This window comes from Dasypus novemcinctus, chromosome 9, assembly GCF_030445035.2.
Source record: "Dasypus novemcinctus isolate mDasNov1 chromosome 9, mDasNov1.1.hap2, whole genome shotgun sequence".
Taxonomy (NCBI): domain Eukaryota; kingdom Metazoa; phylum Chordata; class Mammalia; order Cingulata; family Dasypodidae; genus Dasypus; species Dasypus novemcinctus.
Window position 1 is genome coordinate 93,322,441 of NC_080681.1, and position 20,961 is coordinate 93,343,401.

Consider the following 20,961-nt stretch of genomic DNA (forward strand, 5'->3'; position numbering starts at 1 on the left):
TAGCACAGGGCTGGAACTGATATGTAGTCAATGAATTTTTATTTGGAGTTAATGAGTATAACTTCCACATGGAGATAGTAAAGACTGTAGAGAAGGATTTTGAAAACAGTGAATTGGGAATGGAATTTAAATGTCAAATTGAATAAGATTTAATAAGAAGCAATTCACTGCTCTTTAAACCTATGACATGGCATTCATTCATTCATTCATTTCCTTGACCTAGATATGGGTGATATAAAGGAGAATAAGACATAATCTGTGCTGATAAATAGTTCACTGTCAAAATGTACACATGTACAAACATACACACACACGGTGTGGATATATTGCCACTATTCCAGCCTCCATAGTATTGTTTGGTGCTTAGAAAAAGAATTCCAAGGTTGAATGAGATCTTAGAATTTTATCCAATTAATTCCCTTTCTAATCCATTAATTACCTCTCAGTTTGGAAAAGTTTCAGTATCTTTGGTGACAAGTGGTCATTCAGCCTTAGTGCTTGTACACTTGCAGGGATGAATAATCCATACTCTGCAGGACAGTTCTCATTGCCAGAAAGTATCTCTCTGATATCTGCATTTCTGCAATGAATGCTTTTTCAAAAAGCCTCCAATCAAAAGAGCATATTTTATGAAACCCCTGGGGCTATTCCAGTAGAAAGTACCATAAAAGCAGGGATTTTTATCTGTTTTATTCAGTGATATATCTCTATTGCTCTGGAATAGTACCTGATAAATAGCTGATAAATATTTGTGAATGAATGAATCTGCATAAACAGAATTCAGGGCTGTCTTAGTTTTCCAGAACTGCTATGACAAATGAGTTTGCTTCAACAATTTATTGTCTCACAGTTTCAGAAGTTAGAGGGTTTGCTTCCTTCTTGGGTCAGTAACTTTCTGGCTGGCTGGCAATCTTTGTGGTTCCTTGGCTTTCCCATCACAGGGTAATGTCCTGTCCTTTCTTTTCTGGCCCCTCCCTGTGGCTTTCCTGACCCAGTCTGAATTTCTTCTTTTTATTAAGGACTCCAGTAATCTGGATTAAGACCTACCCTCGTTCAGTTGGGCCACACCTTGACTAACATCTTCAAGAGATCCTATTTACAATGGATTCATGCCCACAGGAATGTGGGTTAAGATTAAGAACGTGTCTACGTTGGAGTATGTAATTCAGTCTAGCACTAGGCTTTAATCCAATTCAATTCTCTATTTGTAGATATATTCCCTTTGTGAACTATTACATATCTTTGCTTGCTATTCCTTGATCAGTCCTTCACCTCCATAGCACTTTTAAACTTACTGAGCCCAAGAGTCTTCATCTGTAAAAAGTTACTGATAATACCTGAGAAGATGTATATAAAAATGCCTGTCACTGGGCCTTGTACATGGTAATGGTAGGTGTTAGTTGAATGTGAAACGGATATGAATGCAGCAAACTTGGGAAATGTGCTAACATTTCTGGGCAGTGTTAGGTGGCATTTGAGAATTATAGCCATTATTTGAAGTGAGACAACTAAACTTGTATTTGTTTTTCTTTAGTCTTGCACTGCTGCAGTAGGCATGGCATAGGTAGATAATGGGCTTTAACCAGAGTTAGTATTGAGGCTTTGCTAAGCAAGTTTGACCCAAAAAAGTTGGAAGGGAGTCAAGAGTGTTTGCCAGGGAGTGTTTATAACGAGGGGCCATGGAATCTATGCTGGGTAAGAAGAGAAGTGAAAACATGATGGAGTGATTGATGGTGAGAAAGTGGTAGGACCAGTAGACTAACCTGAATTTTCAGGCAAGGAAAATATATTTGTATTATATAAGTAGCGCATCCTCTTTACAGACTTTGGACATGTAGATTAGGAAATGGTGGGGGGGGCAATCTACAGTACCACCTCTCAAAGATAACAGGTGTTTATATTTGCTGTGTTTACTTCTCTTTTTTTTTAAGTCATAATTTTTGTGGTTTTCTTTGTTTTTAGGTTTTTGCATAATCATGATTATTCCATGAGTATAATTTTTGTTCTCAGATTTTACTAGATAATATTATAATGTAAACATTTCCCCATTTTGTTATGTAGCCTTTGCAAAAAATCTAATAGTTGCAAAATATCTAGTGAATTGCTTGTATTACAGTTTCTTCTTTATTGTGGTAACATATCTAAAAGATCATTGCCAAATCCATGGTCATGAAAGTTCCCCCTTATTTTCTTCTAAGTTTTATGACCTTAGCTCTTACATTTAAATCCTTGATCCATTTTGAATTAAATTTTGTACATGGTGAGAGGGAGGAGTCCAACTTCATTCTTTTGCATGTGGCTATCCACTTTTCCCAACACAGTTTGTTGAAGAAACCGTTCTTTCCCTCATTTAATGTACTTGGCACCTTTGTTGAAAATCAGATTTGTGGGTTTGCTTCTGGACTCTCAGCTTTATTCCATTGATCTATATGTCTTTCTTTATGCTAGTACCATACTGTTATATTTACTTTGGCTTTGTTATAAGTATTGAAATTGGGAAGTGTGAAACCTCCAAATTTGTTCTTTTTCAAGATGGTTTGGGCTATTTAAGGCCCTTGTGATTCCATACCAATTTGAGGATCTGCTTTCTATTTCTGCAAAAAAGCCTGCTGGAATTTTCATAAGATTGCATTGTATCTCTGGATTGCTTTGGGTAATACTGACATCTTAAAAATATTGTCTTCTAATCCATGAACACAGGATATCTTGTCATTTATGTAGGCCTTCTTTAATTTCTTTCATAAATGTTTTGTAATTTTCAGTGTTCAAGTCTTTCATCTCTTTGGTTTAATTTATTCCTAAGTATTTTATTCTTTTAGATGCTAATGTAAATGGGAATTGTCTTCTTAATTTCCATTTCAGATTGTTCATTGCTGTTGGTATTACAGTATCTTAACCAGTCTATTCTTTTGAATATTTAGGTGGTCCCCTCCCCACTTTTTTGTTATTATAAATAATACTATAATAGACATTTTTTTTCCTGTATTTTGGACTATTTCCTTAGATTAGAATCTCAGAAGTGAGTTTACTTTATCAAAAACTATTGATTCTTACTGCCAAATCGAGAAGTATTGATCTTGTATTTTCTTTCCACATGACTACATTCTCTCTTCCTGCAGTAATAGACTGGAATGAGGTTAGGAAACACAAATATGGTCATCTATCAGAGTCTTCATCCCAATATCAAGGTAAGAAAAGAACTATTTAGCATGCAAAAATTTTATTTGATATGTTTCACCATAAAGCCTTTCTTCTTAGAAGTCTACGTTTACAAAAAACTCATTGCTTAAGAGAAAAGCAAGTATTGTAATTTATAGTGGTATCAATCAAAAGCAGTATGTTTTGTTTGTGCTGGAAATCAGGAAACTTCAATTCTGAGTACAGGTAGTACCAAATTACCTTCTTTAGGCACAGTTGTTTAGTTTATCTCGATTTCTATAGTGTTTAAAGCATTTAGGCTGACCAGTCTGTGGGCAATGGCTGCTGCCGGGAGTGCCCGGCCCCTGTGCCTTGCCTACTTGTGGCTATTCTTTGCCAGATCCCGCAAAGGAGTCTGTGGGCTCCTGGGAACCCAGAGGCCCAGCAGGAGCACAGAGGGGAGGAGTTCGCTGTGCATGTTGATGCCAGCACCGAGCATCTCAGAATATAAAATAACAGTCCACTTTATAAACCGTGAGATAGTGAAACATTAACAACCAAAGGAAAAGTTGGTGACTACTAGATGTTATGGTTGAAAATAATTTAGATATTGATAGTTTTGGTGCATGGAAGGAACTTAGCATTCTCCACCTGTCATGTCATCTTTGAGGAGCCTGTGTCTGAGAAGTTACACATAATCACTGATGAGGAGAATGACATACTTGATCTGGCCTGTGGATTAACAGACACATCATGGTTGGGCTGCCAAATCTGTTTGCCAAAGAATATAGACTAAATGACTGCTGGAGTACCTGACACAGTGGTGGATGCCAGACAGTCCATTGATATGGGCCAGAACTCCTAAACGAAAATATATAGGAATATTTCCATGAAATTTTACCTGTTTTTTTTTTTTTTTTTTTGAGGGTTGGAGGGATTGGTTCTTTATTTCAAAAAGAAACTTGTCAATTTTCAGTATCAAAACAGTTGTGTTATTGGTTTCTCTTTCTCCCAATTGGTCCCCAAAAGAGACCACACCAAAGGAGAGGATATTTTAAGCCAGTAAGCTGCAATTTTACCTATTTTTATAATGATTATTTCTTTATGTATTTAAATGAAACCATGGATGAATGAATTTATTATTAGAACTAGCTTTACTGTTTTAATTTACTTTATATAAACACTGAATTTTATAATTCTGAAAGTATACAATCTTTATTTTGGTTAAATTATAAAAATGTCAACCAAATATTAGAAAATAGTCAATATGATAAAACCTAACATTTTACCTTATATTTGTTTAATGACATTAGCAAAATGCTTTCATGTAAATCTTATGTCTGCTTACCTATAAGGTAGATTAAAAAGCTGTGATTATCCCTTTTTGATCTGGGTAAAAGTGGGCATCTAAAATGGCTTGTCTAGGTCCATACAACTAATTAGAAGATCTGGTACTAAAACCCACTTCCTGTCACTACAAGTTAAACATTCGTACTGAAAATGGAAAAATTATGAATATCTTACTTAGAGCAATAATTAAATGTGGATGCGTATGCACAAAAAAAAGAGAGTTTAGGCTCAATAAGGCAGAATTTGTTGGTATACTTCCACAACTACTAACAATAAGCTCAGTAACTTTAAAAATGAAATAATTAGACTAGGCAGACTCTTAAACTCCCATTTTACCTCAGAATTTCACCTTTCTAGCATTTTGATATATGTGTCATGATGATTTATGCTGTAACTTTTTTTTTTCTTTAATAGAAGCTGCTGACATCCTGGAGCTAGGTAAGATTTTTCTTGTGTTTCTGTTAAATAAGAGGAATTAATAAACCAGGGCATAGATTGTAACCAGTTTTAATCAACTAGGTAAAGAATTCCATGTGTTCTGTCTCGTAAACTAATGAATCCTGTGCTGTTGTCTTCCTAACGATCCCCTGTAATTCATCTCAGATGTCATGTCAAGTCCTCCTTATCAGGAAGCCACAGACTAAGCTAACAAAAAGACCTAGGGACATTAATTGTATAGAAGACAGGGAGAAAAGGGAATTAATCAAACTCAAAGTAACTTCCTAATTCACTGAATCCAGAATTAAAATAAACCCCCATCATCCATAAATCAGAAGTTGGTAGAAATTTTCCAAAGAAAATTGTTCATGGGATAATTTGAACTGAAATTAAACTTAAATATTTTCTAAATTAAATAGCGAAAGAAAATCTGAAATATTAAAATATCAAGTGAACTAGAATCAGACTGATACTGCATTTGGTTTATCATCCCTCTTTAGTGCACTTTATGACTAGAATTTGAAGAGTAAAACAATTATTAATGATATTTCTCAGTCACCTTTCAGGTTTCCTACCAAAATGTTAGTTTTAACTTAGAATCATTTAAAATCCTTTTACATGTTTTTGTTTTTGTTTTTGTTTTTAGCATAGTTCTTCTTTTAACTTTATTTTTAAAGAAGATTTAGATTACAGAAAAGTTACATTGAAAATAAGGGCAATTCCCATATACTCCACCTCCTCCCCCCCTCACATTTTCCTTCATTAATAACATATTACATCAGTGTACTGCATTTGTTACAATTGATGAATATTATTGGCCTATAGTTTACATTATGGTTTACACTTTGCACCATACAACTTTATAGGTTTTGACAAAATGTATAATGGCTTGTATCCATTATTGAAATAACAGGCAGAACAATTCCAATGCCCTAAAAATGCCCTTTGATCCACCCATTGTTCCCTCCCTCTCCCCTCAGAACCTCTGGTGCCCACTATCTTTATTTCAATGTTGCAAGTTCTTCCATTACTTCAATAATAATAAGTCTACTTTGGTCCATGTTTGCATTTCCCCCTTATGTTTGTTCATTCCTCAATCTTGAGAATTTTGGGATTGTGTTGCCTTCTTTGCTTCAGACTGAGAGGGGCTTAGATCTTCTGGGGTAGATGGAAAGGACTGTTTTGTTTGCAGTTGGAGATACTCTTTGCTTTTTGGGATGAGGGCTGTCCATCATTATCATTTTGTTAGTTGTCCTGGGCTAGTCCAATGAACAAGAGAGTAGGTGTTGGCTGCAACTCTCCTGAGATTCAGGGCTCAACTGGCGTATAGGCATACTGAATATTTAAGTCTCTGGGACATATGTTTAATGAGTTTAGGGCTAATTATAGGCCCAAATAAAAGTGGTAGGATAATCAGGTGTAGGGAAATTATAAATGAGTCTGTTACATTAGGGAAATAGGTTGTCATATATTTTAAGACCAACCAACAAAGGTGCTGATTTCAAGGTATTGAGTGCCTTGCCTATAGTGTCTGGATGGCTCTAGAGCCCTCAGAATCATCCCTATTTATGGTTTTGTTCACTCTGGCAGTTAGTAAGATCTGCCTGAGACATGCATAAGTGTAACCTCTGGAATGACCTCCCAACTTACCTTGAAATCTCTTAGCCATAAAAACTCTTTTGCATTTAATATTTCCCACTTTTGGGAATGGTCTTTTTCCAAATCGTCACTGGTTGGAGCTTGGTAATAATCCCTTGGTGCCAGGGAGACTCATCCTGGGAGTCATGTCCCAGGTAGTATTTTTTTTTTTTTCCTCTTTAAATAGTCTTGAGGGTCATCAGTTTTTTTTTTTTTAATTAAAATTATTTATTTATTTTTAAAAATTACATTAAAAAAATATGAGGTCCCAATCAACCCCACCGCCCCCACCCCCCACTCCCCCCACAGCAACACTCTCTCCCATCATCGTGACACATCCATTGCACCCGGTAAGTACATCTCTGAACATCACTGCACCCTGTAGTCAATGGTCCACATCATAGCCCACACTCTCCCACATTCCATCCAGTGGGCCCTGGGGGGATCTACAATGTCCCGTAATTGTCCATGAAGCACCACCCAGGACAACTCCACGTCCCGAAAACACCTCCACATCTCATCTCTTCCTCCCATTCCCCAAACCCAGCAGCCACCATGGCTACCCTTCCCACACCCATTCCACATTTTCTCTGTGGACATTGGATTGGTTGTGTCCATTGCACATCTATGTCAAGTGGGGGCTTAGATTCCACATGGATACTGGATGCACTCCTCCTGCTTTCAGTTGTAGACACTCTAGGCTCCATGGTGTGGTGGTTGACCTTCTTCAACTCCATGTAAGCTGAGTGAGGTAAGTCCAATAAATCAAAGTGTAAGAGCTGAAGTCTGTTGAGGCTCTGGGCCTGGGTGTCTTATTATCAGTCCAGAGATTCAAATCCCTAAATATATCTTAAACCCCAGCACCAACTACAATTCCAATAAAGTAGCATGCAAGTCTTGTGAGAAGAGATCCCCTCTGAGTCCAATTCCATCATGCAGAAACACCAGCTCCAAAGAAGGGCCATCTGCCATGGCAGTGAACCCCATCTGCCATGACCATAGAACCCATGGGTCTCTTTATCCCTCAAAAGAACCAATACCTGGGGTTCCTTTTACATGTTACATAAATATTGGTATCTGGATGCCTTTATCAATTATTTATTAAAATATTTTTATATATTTTGTCACTGTAACTTCATGTGTCTAACTCTATTAATCTGCTTCCTCTTGCTTTTTCTTCCTGTTCCATATTCCTTACTATTGCCCACTGACATAGAAGATAACATAAAGTAGTAGCACACAGGACTAGGAATCAGAATTCCTGGGTTCTTTGAGAGCTACTTCTGCCACCCAGTAACTTTGGGACTCTGATCCTTAGTTTCATGATTTGTAAAATGGGGATAATCCCATTCTGCCTACTTCACAGGATTGTTAAGACAAATAAATGAGTTAATAGAGGTGAAAACATCTTTAAAACTCTTAAATACTTTTCATCTTAGAGGATTATTACGATTTTTATTCTGTTCAACAACTAAGAGTTTACTCTAAGTCAAATCTTGTGACATTCTTTGTGGTGAGCATTATAGGAATGTGAGCAGAAGAAATGAATGAAATGAAATAATGCAGGTAAACTGCCTGGCACTGGATAAACAATAAATCGTAGCCATTTTAAAATTATTCATTAAAACTTTCTTCAAGTTTTCTAAAGTATTGGTGTATAGAGGAGAAAGCATGGACATAGGAGTCAGCCAGCTCTTGGTTCAAATTCCTATTCTCCCTCTTACCGGTTTTGTGACTTTAAGTAAATTGCTTAATCTTTCTGAGCTTATTTCCTTATCTATAAAATGGAAGCGAAATCTACTCTTCAGGTTATTATGAACATCTGTATCGAACATAAATAGTCTGGCACAGTGCAGGCAAATAGAAGGCACTCAAGGAAAGCTGCTGATTTGGCTTCATAATGATATGAATGATAATAACATTTATAATTCATTGACAGATTAAGGCATGCTTTAAATAACCTGTTTGTTGACAGTGAATTGTGAAAAGGCCTCATAATCAGTGGCTACTCAGTTTAACATAAATGTACATCAGTTACTAACCGATGTTAAAATTTGAAAGCATTGTTTTCCTTATGAAGGTATAGGTAGCGCAGTCAGGTATATCCTCTGGCAAGGTAATTATGTGTATGTCATTCTCCTCTCAAGCATAAAGAGTAGCCCCAAATATCAATCTGGAATAAAATGTAGATTTGCAAAATCTCAGAGTTAGAAGAGGCCTTAAAAATAATCTGATTTGGCCCACCATCTAAATTTTTGAAGTTCTTAGAAAATGCCTTGTCCAAAGGTTATCATCCACTCTCTACTTGAACTCCTCAATTTGTTACTTACAACCTCCTCAGGCAAGTGACATTATATTTAGACAGATACTTATTGAGGCAAAATCTGAGTCCTTGTAATTTCTTAGTCATACTTGTATTTTTTAGGGCCATATGGAACATGTTTAACCTATTTTTCACTCACCAGCCTTTAGTTTTTAGAAAGAAGCTATAAGAATTTCCTTCTCACTGTCACTCTGACACTTTCTGGTTCAAGCCAAAATTACTAGAACAGCTTTTCGACTGGTGTTTCTACCTCCAGCCTTATCCCCCCAAACCATTCTTCAGACTGCAGCCAGAATGATGACACCTGCAAACTGTTTAATGCTTTCATTCTTCTCGTTAATGAGGTATATGAGGCTCTTTGATACTTGAACACGGTTCTTTAAACTCCTCACAGCAGCCTTACCAAAAGATTAAGTTTTTAGAACAGCCTTTTCTCACTTCTGGGTCTTTCACATGCTTATGTTTCTGTCTGAAACGAAAAAAATTTCCTCTGTCTTTGGCTGATACCTGCTTATCCTTTTACACTTTTGCTTAGAGGCTTAGAGGTTACTTCCTTTAGAAAGCCTTCCACAAATTCCTTCTATGTGCTCCTGTAGCATCCTCTATCTCCTCAATTATAGCAGTTATCACAGAATATTATAGTTAAGTGTTTGTCTCGGTCTCTTACTAGACTGAATCTCTGTGAGATTATGGTTGTAGCCATAGCACCTAGCACAATGCTTTGACATACACTGTAAATATTTGTTGGATGGATGGATGGGTGGGTGGGTGGATGGATGGGAAATGTCTCTGAGACTTTTCTTTTTACTCATACTAAATATCCATTGCTCCTTCGTCCGGTGCTCAGGTGTGGTTTTGCGTTCCTTTACTACTTGGTTGCCTTTCAGGCTCTGGTTTGCTCTCTCTCGCAAAGCGTAGCTCCCAGAACAAAATGTGATATTGCTGGTGTGATTTTACTAGTCCAGGAAAATACAGGATGATTTCTTGTTTGTTTCATTTCTTCTTTTCATTTTCTCAAAAGCTTTTTTTATTGAGCTTCTATTAAGTTCCAGGCTCTATGTTAAAAGTGTAGATTAAAGAATGAATAAAAGATAGTCCTTACCCATAAAGAGTTACACAACTATTCATGGTGATATGGTGTGATGATAATCAGGATGCGAACAGGATGTGGTAGGAAATAAGGATATGATGGGATTTGTCCTGGAGAGACAGGAAAAATCAGAAGGCTTTATAGAGAAAGTGGCATTTTTGCATTTGAGGCACTTTTACTCACTTTGTAAGAGGAACGACGTGGGCAAAGATTTAGGGCTAGGAAAGCCAGAAGTTTATTTTAGGAAATTTCTAAGATCCTTTCTAGCTTGAATACTGTGATTCTGTATCTGTAAAGCCTCCCAAATCCAGACCTTTCTCATTTCAGGCTACTTGTCTGGATCCTAAAAAAAAAAAAAAAACCTGATTTCTTCTATAAAAGCCTCTCTATTGTCTAAAAGTCTATATCCTTTCAGAAGTAACTGTGATATAGTGAGAAGAACACTGGACTTGCTCTAGATGCTTTATTTCTATTAAATAAAATTCCTCAAGTGACTTTTCCTTTTTTTCCTTTCCTTTTTTAAAGAGAAAAATGCATGAAAATGTTACTGAGGCAATATCACAGTTAAAACTATCTTTTTAAACTCAATCTTCTATCCCAGCTTGAGGCATTTGGTGAATTTGGCGAGGCATATTAAATCACTCTTACTCTTCTTTGCATGTATTTTTAAAATCAAAACCAGATGGTAGCAATGTATACTAAAGAAACTACTGTATTGATGCTGGGAGCTGAGCTTTTATCTGAAACCCCTCTTTTTCATCCGGGAAATTTGATGAGCTCTTTGATTTTTATCTAGGGAGTTGTTTCATGGTATACTTAAAAGGACATTAATGATATAATTCAGTTCCTATTATTTGTTTTCAAAAATTCTTTTTTGGCTTGTTATTTTCACCTTTAGATGATGCATTAAAAATAACAAGCTATTGATCTAAAAAGGCTTGTGGACATGTTTTGACAAAGACTACTGTTTATTTTATAACTTAACTGTGGACATTTTAGAATAACTGCATTTTATTAGTACTCGATGTGCCACAATTTATTAACCATTTGACAAGCACCAAGAAAGCTGGCAGAATGGGCAATCGGCAGTGATAACAGCCATGTCAGCCTGGGCTGGGGTCCAGTTTTACAGGAATTTTCTTTAGGTTTACTATTTTCCTAGGTAGAAGCAGTTTTAGTGGCTTCCACTTATCATTTCCTGCCATAATAGCCCTCACTCCACAGGTTAGGGAACCAATGTAGAGAATCTTGTTAGTTGCTATGTCTGTTCCAATTATGCATTCTGGAACTGGGGAAATAACCACAGAATGGGATCAGGGATTCACTGGACCCACTGTGAGATGGACTTGAGCTAAAACTCCATCGATTATCTTGACTCCATAAGCTCCTACTCTGACCACAGTGACAATTTTGGGTCTCCTGGAATTGTCAGTTTAGAGTTAGTATCTATTAATCCCTGGAAAGTCTGATTGTTTCCTCATATCAGTGCATAAGCACCCGGGTAAAAGGCTGTATGTAGTTCTCTTTGGGGAAGGCTGGGAGAAAGATTAATAAAAAATTTTTGCAGTATAGTAAGGTTCTTCCTCAAGGGGACCTGGCCTTCTCTGCATTCAAGGGGTTCTGCATCTGTAAACTCTCAAATTGGGGCATGACTCTGTGTTGGTGGTTCAAATTAGACTTCACTTGACCTAGAAATCTTCCAGTTAGGTAGACTGCCCATCTTTTTCCCTTCTAGGGATACTCTGATCAACTAGCCTATGCATGGGTCTCTGCAGGTCATATTAACTACACCCACCTTGTTTTTTTGGTGGTTAAGTGCTACTACTTATCTGCCGACACCCTGGAATTCAATTATCCTCATTATATTTAAGGATCTCAGTTCAATGACAGCAGTTCGCCCTGTAATATCTGATCTATAGAAGAATGACCACAGAGCTCTTCAAGGACACTGGTCTCCTCTCACAAATTTATTTCACGTAGTAGTGGTGAGATATGTGTGGATGAACAAGTCTTATATGATAAATCTACTCTATTATTCCAGTCTCCCTAAGCCTTTGGAAATTTTACTCTACAGTACATCAAGGCAGTTCAGGCATCTCATTGCTTCATTTAGTGTAGCCCATATTTTGGTCTGTGTTTCAGCCAATAATCCCTTGAGCTATAACACTGAATTCAGAATCTCTGTTTATGAGACCTAGATTAATAAATTTGTTCTGATGCAAGAAAAAAAACAACAGCAAGAAAATGTAGGATTGAAGGTATAACTTATGAAGAGAATTGTTCTATCAGATACTTAAATGGATTATGAAATTCCATGAAACAAAGTGCCCCTAGTACCAGAATAGACAGACTAATCAGGGGAATAGAATACAGAGTCAAATAGTAAATCCATGTACACATAAAAAAGTTCAAATAGAATCAGGGTGACATGACATTTCAGATCAGTGGGAAGATAATTTAATTAGTAAGTGGTATTAGATCACATTTACTGAATAAAGGTAGGGAGGGAAAGCCAGACCCCTGTCTTATTCATCTCACAAAACAAATTCCAAACAGAAAAAACACTTACTTGTAAAAACAGGATACCAGAGAAATCGTAGAAGAAAACATGGGTTAATATTTTTATATAATATTGAGACGAGGCAAATATAACCTGAAAACCAAGAAGCCATAAAGAAAAGATTGAGAATCTGTTTACAGGAAAACTAAAAACATTTTAAGGACAAAACATATCAGACTGAGACAAATGTTTTCAACATAACCTTAATCTACAAAGAACTCTTAAAAATCTGTGAAAAGGCAAAAAAACACCTCAGTAGAAAAATGGTAAAAATCAGGACAAAAATAAAACACAAAATTGACTAATAAACCTAAAAAGATCTTCAATTCATTAGTAATCAAAGAAATGCAAATAAAATTATAACAGTATTTCATTTTTTCTTTGATTATATTTACTAAAATTATAGAGATTATTAAAATAGCTTTAACAAGGATGTAGGAAACAGGCACTCTCATGCCCTGTTGGTAGGAATATGAGTGGGTATAATCTTTTGAGAGGATATTTTGGCAATATATGTTGTATTAAAATAAAAAATATGCTTACCCTTTTTCCATTAATCTCACTGTTAGAAATTTATTCTAAGGAGATAATCGTAAAAGTGTTAAAAGATGGATGCACAAAGATGCTCAGCACAAATTAGGAAAAAAACCTTAAATGTTCATCAATAGTATTTAACACTGTTTTTAAATTATGTAAATTGTAGTACATATAAACAATGAACTATTCAGACAGTTATCGTGGAGTAGAATTTCTGCTCTAAGGGCTGTACTTATCTTTATTGCTTATTGTTCTTATGAATTTGGGTTCCATACTTCAGGTGGAACAAACTGCAGTTCTTTGTAGAGGAATGTGGCCAGAATAACAGCATGAGTGCAAGTGTTTGGCATGACCATGCCAAGGAACAGCTGAAGGATTTAGGGCATGTTTAGAGAAGGAGAGATTAGATATATGTCTGGGTGGAAGTAGAGGAAAGCAGACTTTGGCTGACTATAATAAATATTAGAGTCTATTCATTTGTACTATTGAACGGTAGCCAAGTAATGAGTGTCTCATCATTAAAAATACTCAAAGTAAAGGCTCAACTTTTATATTGCCCACCTCGTTAAGAAGCCATTTTTGACCCTCCTGTCTGAAACAGTATGTATCAGCACTCAGCACTCTCTTTCCCTCTTGCCTTACTTTATTTTTTCTTCAATTGGAAAGAGCCAAGAATTGTATGATTATTTATCTGTTGTCTCTGTTACCCTCTGGATCAACTGATATTTATTTATTATTTATTCACTCTCTTACTCCTTAGAATGTAAGTTCCATGTGGGCCGAGGTTCAGCTATTTTCTTTACTATGTATCATTTATGCCTAGAATCGTGTGCTACATATTGTTGGTGCTCAAGAAATATTTGTTGAATGAATAATAGAGAAGGAGATTCAAGCATTAGACTAGGTGACCTCTTAGGCCTTAAATTTGTGGAAGTTTTAATTATTTTACTTTTAATGTAGTAAAATATGTAGTATTTATAAATCCCTTTAGGGCAGGCATCTTTTTTTCCTAGTAATAAATATAACTATCATACCTTGTGCATTAGTTTATAAAACACTTTCATAAGCATTATTCAGTGATGTAAATAAGGATGGCTTTTCTCATCTGTAAGGTCTCAGCTCAGATGTTACCTCTGGGTCGTAAACTCTCAAATCTGGGCCATGACTATGTGTCAGCATCTGTCTATAGCATCTCTAGCTAAAATAGCTCCTAATCTATAGCATCACCTTATTTTATTTCCTTCAGGTACTTACATTTATTACATTGTTTATTTGTTTGTGTTAATTGTGTCTCACCATGCACCAGAATGTAAACTCAATGAGGGCAGCAGCCTCCTGCTCTATCCCAGCACTTAGAGTACTGCCTGATGCATAGAGAATACTCAATAAGCATCTGTTGAGTGCATAATTGAGAACACTCTATAAAATGTAAAACATTATACTCATACATATTATTTATATTAATCTTCACAAATAATCCCTGACCCCAAATATAGATGAGATTTCCATGTTCTGCATTCTCAGGGCAACATGTATTGCCTCATTAATTTGAATTTATCACAGTTGTAACAGATTGTTTGTGTAATTATTTATTTAATATCTTTACTTATCTCTAGACTGCAAGCTCCCTGAATGTAGGAGCCACATATATCACGTTCCCCTAACATTAACACAGTGCTTTCCACATAGGAGTTTAATAAATATTGTTGAATATACATGTGTATGTACAGTCTTGTGATTACCACCATCTTTCAAAATAAGTAAACTAATGCTTGGAAGGATCAAGTAGTTTACCCAAGATCAAAGAGTTATAGAAACAAGACTTTAACCAATTTCTTCTGACTCCCAATCTTTCTTTCAATTATATTCTTTCAGCTACACCAATAGTTCTTAGACACAGGTGTTAACCGGAATTACCTAGCAAACTTTTGAAAATACAGATTATTAGGCCACACTTGGAGCCTACCGAATAAGAATCTCTGAATGGGGGGGCTTAGGACTCTTTTTTGTTTTAAGAAAGAAGAAAAAAGAAAAACTACTCAGTAGATTCTAATGATGAGTAACATTCGGGAATGATTTATATGAGAAGTCACCAAACTAATGTTCACAGACCAAATCCAGCCTGCTGCCTATTTTGGTAATAAAGTTTTATTGGAGCATAGCCTTGTTCATTCATTACTTATCTATGGCTATTTTCACACTAAAATAGCAGAGTTGAGTAGTCATGACAGGCACTGTAAAACCATTTAACATTTTCTAATGTCTGGCCTTATACAGAAAGTTTGCTGACCCTTGACCTGTACCTTGTTGCATGTCCTATTTCATGATTCTTTTAGTGCTTAAAGATATGGAAGACATATGATATCTGGCTCCATGATAAGCATATATTAAGTGCTCAAATATTCTTATTGAGTTAGTAGAAATTATCTTATTTTGCCATTTTCCTGGTAATAATGGACTAATAAGCAGTCAAATATAAGAAAAGTACTAATCTAGCTATGGTTCAAGCTACTCAACACTTACAGTGGCTAGAATGCTTCTAACGAAAGAATTTCCTTTTCATTTGATTGTTAATAGGGTATTCTCTAAATGGTGGATGATCTGAGGTTTCCCACTAATATACATTACAGCCCAGAAATTGATTACCATAGATGAGATGTGTAATAGAGAACTGTAATTAATACCCTAATTATTTTAGTACCCCTGCAGCTGTCCCACTTCTTAAAACCAAAGTCTCTTGGGTGCATTTTATCAGAACTCAAGCTAATACAAGTAATTATCCAGAACCGAACAAACTGTAGACCTGTGCTGTCTAATAGAATAGCCATTAGCCACATGTAGGTATTATATTTAAAGTTAAGTTAATTAAAATGGAAATAATTTAAAGTTCACTTCTGTAGCCATATTTCAAGTGTTTAGTAGTTACATGTAGCTAATGGCTACTTTATTGGACAGCACAGACTTAGAACATTTCTGTCATCACAGCAAGTTTTATTGGATAGTACTACTCTAGGCACTAGAGTTTGAGTCACAGTCCAGTCAAATTTAAAACATACTATTAAACTTAATCTTTCATTTGTAAGGATAGAATAGTAATTTGTAATGTTTTCTTTTTCTAATAGCATAGTTATATATGCAATCTATGCTTTCGGGCTCTGTAAGCTGGTAACAAACTCTTTATTAAATTCTGGTAAGATCCTTAAATCCTTGACTCCAGGAAATATCCATCTCATTACCCTAAGGACTGCCTAATAAAGATGATTAATCATTGGCCAGTTCATGAAACGATTTAGAACTGGGTAGGTTGATTTCTGGCCAAATCTATTTTGCTTAGTTAAAGATGTAGGAAAGACACCAGTTTTAAATCAAGCTATAAAGTCAATAGAGTATAAAGTCTTGGCATCATCTTTGGTGTGATTTAGATTTCATCATTCAGTGGCTTTTTTTTATTCCCAGCATTTAATGCTTTTTGCATGGCCCAAAAGGGGACTGTGCTGCTCCAATCCAGAGAAAACTTCAAGAAATGCTGGTTTGCTACAGTGTTTTAGCTTATGAGAGTCTCTGGGATGTTCTCTGCTTCATCATGGGGTCACCTCTAGGTTGGTATTAGGGGGAGGTCAGTCATTGGTTTAAGCTTTAAATAAATACCTTGGTAATATTTTATGGTCCAATGAGATAGGTATTCAACAGCTTGGCCCTTAAATTGCTTTCCCAGCCCCAGCATAGTGTCACCTTAAAGATTGTTTCCTTATCAGAGTGTTGCTCAAATTTTGAGAGGCTCTACTCAACTTCAATCTGTAGTTTCCCCAACTTGTTCTTAGTTTTCATTAGCAGAAAGGCTCTCTGGGTGCTACTTTTCTCTAACTTACCAGATTCTTGACATTTTATACCTCAGAACAATTCAGGGATGAAGATAGCCTCTCCTTCATTCTTCCTGAGCTGAGATGCTGGGATCCAACCATACTGAGTGTTAAAAACTCTCACTTCACAGCAGCAGGGAACCTCTACAAGAACAGGTTGTTCACAAGGAATCAACGCCCCCACCCCATCCCCACCTACCTCTCACCTACCTCTATTTTCCATGAACTGCCTGGGCACTTCTTCAAGAAACTGATATATCTTGGTCTGGCATTTTGGATCCCTTTAGGGACTAACTTAAAAAACACCTCAGATCATCTTTAGACCATGGTTTTTAAAATATTGATTTAAATGACCCATCGTCTAGATTCTTCCTCCTTCAGTTGACTATATTTCATTTTCTTAATACTCCTTTGAGTCCAAACAGGAAAAATAAGTTTTCTTGCACACTGACCAGTCTGCAAATGGCTTAATGTTTAGTGTAGTTTACTTCCTGAAAGCATTTTTAGGAAGTTGACTGTGATAGAGATTTCTATTTCCTTTACAGGTCATTTTACCTGGGACAAATACCTAAAAGAAACATGTTCAGTCCCAGCGCCTGTCCATTGCTTCAAGCAGGTAATTGATTCTCAACATCTTTAGAAGGTGGGAGGCAAATAGACAAATATATTTTTTTAACGGTCCTTACACAACATGAGGTGGGAGCCCTTGGCGTCTTACCTGAGGATCCTAGAGTAAGCTTCTATGGGAAGAATACCACTCAGAAAATAAAATTTGATCACTGAGTTTTGGCAGCAGATATTCTCCCCAACTTTATCCCAATTAACAGCTTTTCCTTCTTCACCTCCTTGAGGATATTCTGTTACTGAAAACAACTTTTAATTTTTCTATAACTTTTAATTCAGGCAAATAGCCAAGAGAGTTATAACAGCCTTTAGACAATTCTTAAAAGTAACTCAGTGTCAGTTTCTCTGTACTCAAACCTTTGCCACAATTTTATTTTTCTGTAAGGTTATTGGCACTGAAACCCACTGGTAAGCATTTTCAGAGCTCATCGGAGGTCATCCTGAGATTTTCACGTAAGATTAAGTGCCTTAGACAATGCACAGATAATATTGACAAATCAGTATATAATAAGACTGAAAAGTAGAGGTGTACTGATGCTAAATAGAGCTAAATACCATATTCTTTCCTTTAGTATTTAATGCTTATTTCCTTAAACTGTCAGTATTTCACTTTGAATTGAAATTTTGTATACTTTCACAAAAGAAACACAAATTGAGGACTTCTCCTCATTTGAAGTAATAGGGACTGGATGGCCTATCAGGCACCCAAGTGCTGTATCTCTGAGAGATAGGAAACAAATGAGGTCGACCTTATGATTTCCTAACTTACTGCTCTAGGCCATGGCATAGGAAAGGGGAACCCTGGTTGAGCCCATCAGACTCCTTAACTTGAGATGGAGTTAAGAGTATAGGGAAACCCAGGAAGCTAGACTTTTACAGGACAAAGTACCAGAGAGAAGAGAGCTGCACAGAAAGAAAACCATGGAGCTCTTCAGGGGACCCCTTCAAGTATTCAGTGGGATACAACAGTTTAGTGTACGCATGTAAGGAAACTACTCAAAACCAAGGAAAAAAACATCTGAAAGTATTAGAAGGAATAGAACCTGGTGTTCAGACAGGGCTAGGAATAGTGCCTTTTCTCACCAGCTAGGCTGGAAAATCTCGTAATCCAAAGGCATAGGATAGAATACTCAGAAAGTCTTGCTCAGTGGAGAATAAAATAGCCATAGATTGAACACTGCTCCAGACCCACATAACAAATCATAAAAGCAAGGCTCAAAAATATCAAACTTTTTAAGTAATTTAACTGCATCTGAAAATAAAGCATAAAGAAGATTTATAGGAATGGAAAAGTATCTACCACCCAGAAAGGTAAAATTCACAGTGTCCGGCATCCAGTCAAAGATTACCACGCATTCAAAGAGGCAGGGAAACACAACCAGTAATGAAAAGGATAATCAAACTATTGAATCTGATTTTCCAAACCTACACAGAGCTTAGAATTAGCAGAAAAAAGTATTAAAACAATTATTTTAGCCTATATTCCAAATGTTCAAAACTTAAGTAGAGACGTGGAAGATATAAAAAACATTTACACTGAACTACTGTGAGTGAAATGAAAATATAATGGATGAAATTAATAGCAGGAAAAAGATTAGTAAACCTGAAGATATACAATAGAAACTACCAAAATGAAACAAAAAGAAAAAAAAAATTTTTTTAAATAAGCAGAGCGTCAGTGAACTGTGGGACAACTTCAGGTGGCTTAGTAGAAAGGAGAGAAGCAACAGGGGATAGAAAAAACAATTTAAGAAATAGTGACTGTAAATTTGGAGAAAACAATAAATCCACAGCTCCAAGAAGCACAATGAATTTAAAAAAACTAAGAAACAAGAAGAAAATGACACTAAAGCCTAGCATAATTAAATTGCTGAAAACTAGTGATAGGTAAAATATTAAAAGCAGCTAGAGGGAAGTGGACTTGGCTCAATGGATAGTCCATCTACCACATGGAAGGTCCGGGGTTCAAACCCAGGACCCCCTTGACTGGTGTGGAGCTGACCCACGCAAGGAGTTCTGTGCCACGCAGGGGTGTCCCCCGCATAGGGGAGTCCCACACGCAAGGAGTATGCCCTGTAAGGAGAGCCGCCCAGCGTGAAAGAAAGTCCAGCCTGCCCAGGAGTGGTGCCGCACATACGGAGAACTCATGCAGCAAGATGATGCAATAAAGAGACACAGTTTCCCATGCTGCTGACAAGAATAGAAGTGAACACAGAAGAACACACAGCAAATGGACATAGAGAGCAGACAACTGGGGGTGGGGGGGCAGAGAGAAATAAATAAAGTAAATAAATGTTTTTTAAAACACAGCTAGAGGAGGAAAAAGACATTTTACATACAGGGGGATAAAGATAACAATAATCTCAAATTTCTTGTCAAACAATGCAAACAAGACAAAAGTGGAACATCTTTAAAGTACTGAAAGAAAAACTGTCAACCTAGACTCCTACAGCAAAAAATATCTTTCAAAGTCAAAGGAGAAATAAATTCAGCTTTTGTAGGTCTGAAAACATGTTTATCACCAGCAGACTTGCACTAAAAAATGTTAAAGGATGTCCATCAAGCAGAAGGAGGAACATGATACTGCATGGAATACAGATCTATACAAAGGAATAAAGGGTACCAGAAAGGGTAATTGTAAGAGTAAATATATAAAGGATAAGTAACTGTATAAACAACAATAATGATGTATTGTTGGGTTAATTACAGATGTATAAGTAAAATGTATTATAACAACATAAAGACCTGGAAGAGAGAAATGTTAAGTATATACTATTGTAAGAATCTTATATTACACCCAAAGTAGTTCAATATTACTTTAAGATTGACCTAGTAAGTTAATGATGTTTACCATAAACTCTAAAGCAACCTCTGAAATAACAAAACTAAAAAAACTAACTGGTAAAGCTAATAATCCATGTAATCATAAAAAAATTAATGTAATTTCATTTTAAAAAATCATAAAAAAATTAAAAGAAGGCAAAACAGAGGAAAAAGGTAATAACATAAATGGAACAAATAGAAAACAAATAACAAGTTTGTAGATTTAAACCCCATCATATCAATAATCACATTAAATATAAATTATCCAAATACCCCAATTTAAAGACCAAGATGATCACAATGGCTAAAAAGCAAAACCCAAATATATGTTGCCTACGAGAAATTACACTTTAAGTAAATTTATTCATTTAAATATAATTTATAAATATTAAGACACAAGTAGGTTAAAAGTAAAAAGGATGGAAAAAGATACCATGCTGAAATTTAATGGTAAAAGACTCAATGCTTTCTCCATATGATCAGGAACAAGGCAAAGATGTCTGCTCTCATAACTTATATGTAACATTGTATGACCAGTGCAATAACGCCAATAAAAGGGAAAAAAAAAAAAAAGGAATCC

At 36.0% G+C, this 20,961-nt stretch overlaps 1 protein-coding gene across 9 annotated transcripts in view; it reads left to right on the forward strand.

Moving 5' to 3' along the window:
- The window catches only part of SCMH1 (Scm polycomb group protein homolog 1), a 198,985-nt gene that overhangs the window by 51,864 nt on the left and 126,160 nt on the right, over nt 1-20,961 (forward strand). For 4 of the 9 annotated variants that reach the window (XM_058303796.2, XM_071217521.1, XM_058303797.1 and 1 more), the window contains 3 exons: nt 3,120-3,188; nt 4,903-4,926; nt 17,480-17,550. In XM_058303796.2, coding sequence (XP_058159779.1) covers nt 3,120-3,188; nt 4,903-4,926; nt 17,480-17,550 — 164 coding nt within the window. Of the gene's footprint in view, nt 1-3,119; nt 3,189-4,902; nt 4,927-17,477; nt 17,551-17,943; nt 18,012-20,961 lie in introns of those variants that run through there. The other 5 variants (XM_071217516.1, XM_071217517.1, XM_071217518.1 and 2 more) reach the window with 3 other exon arrangements.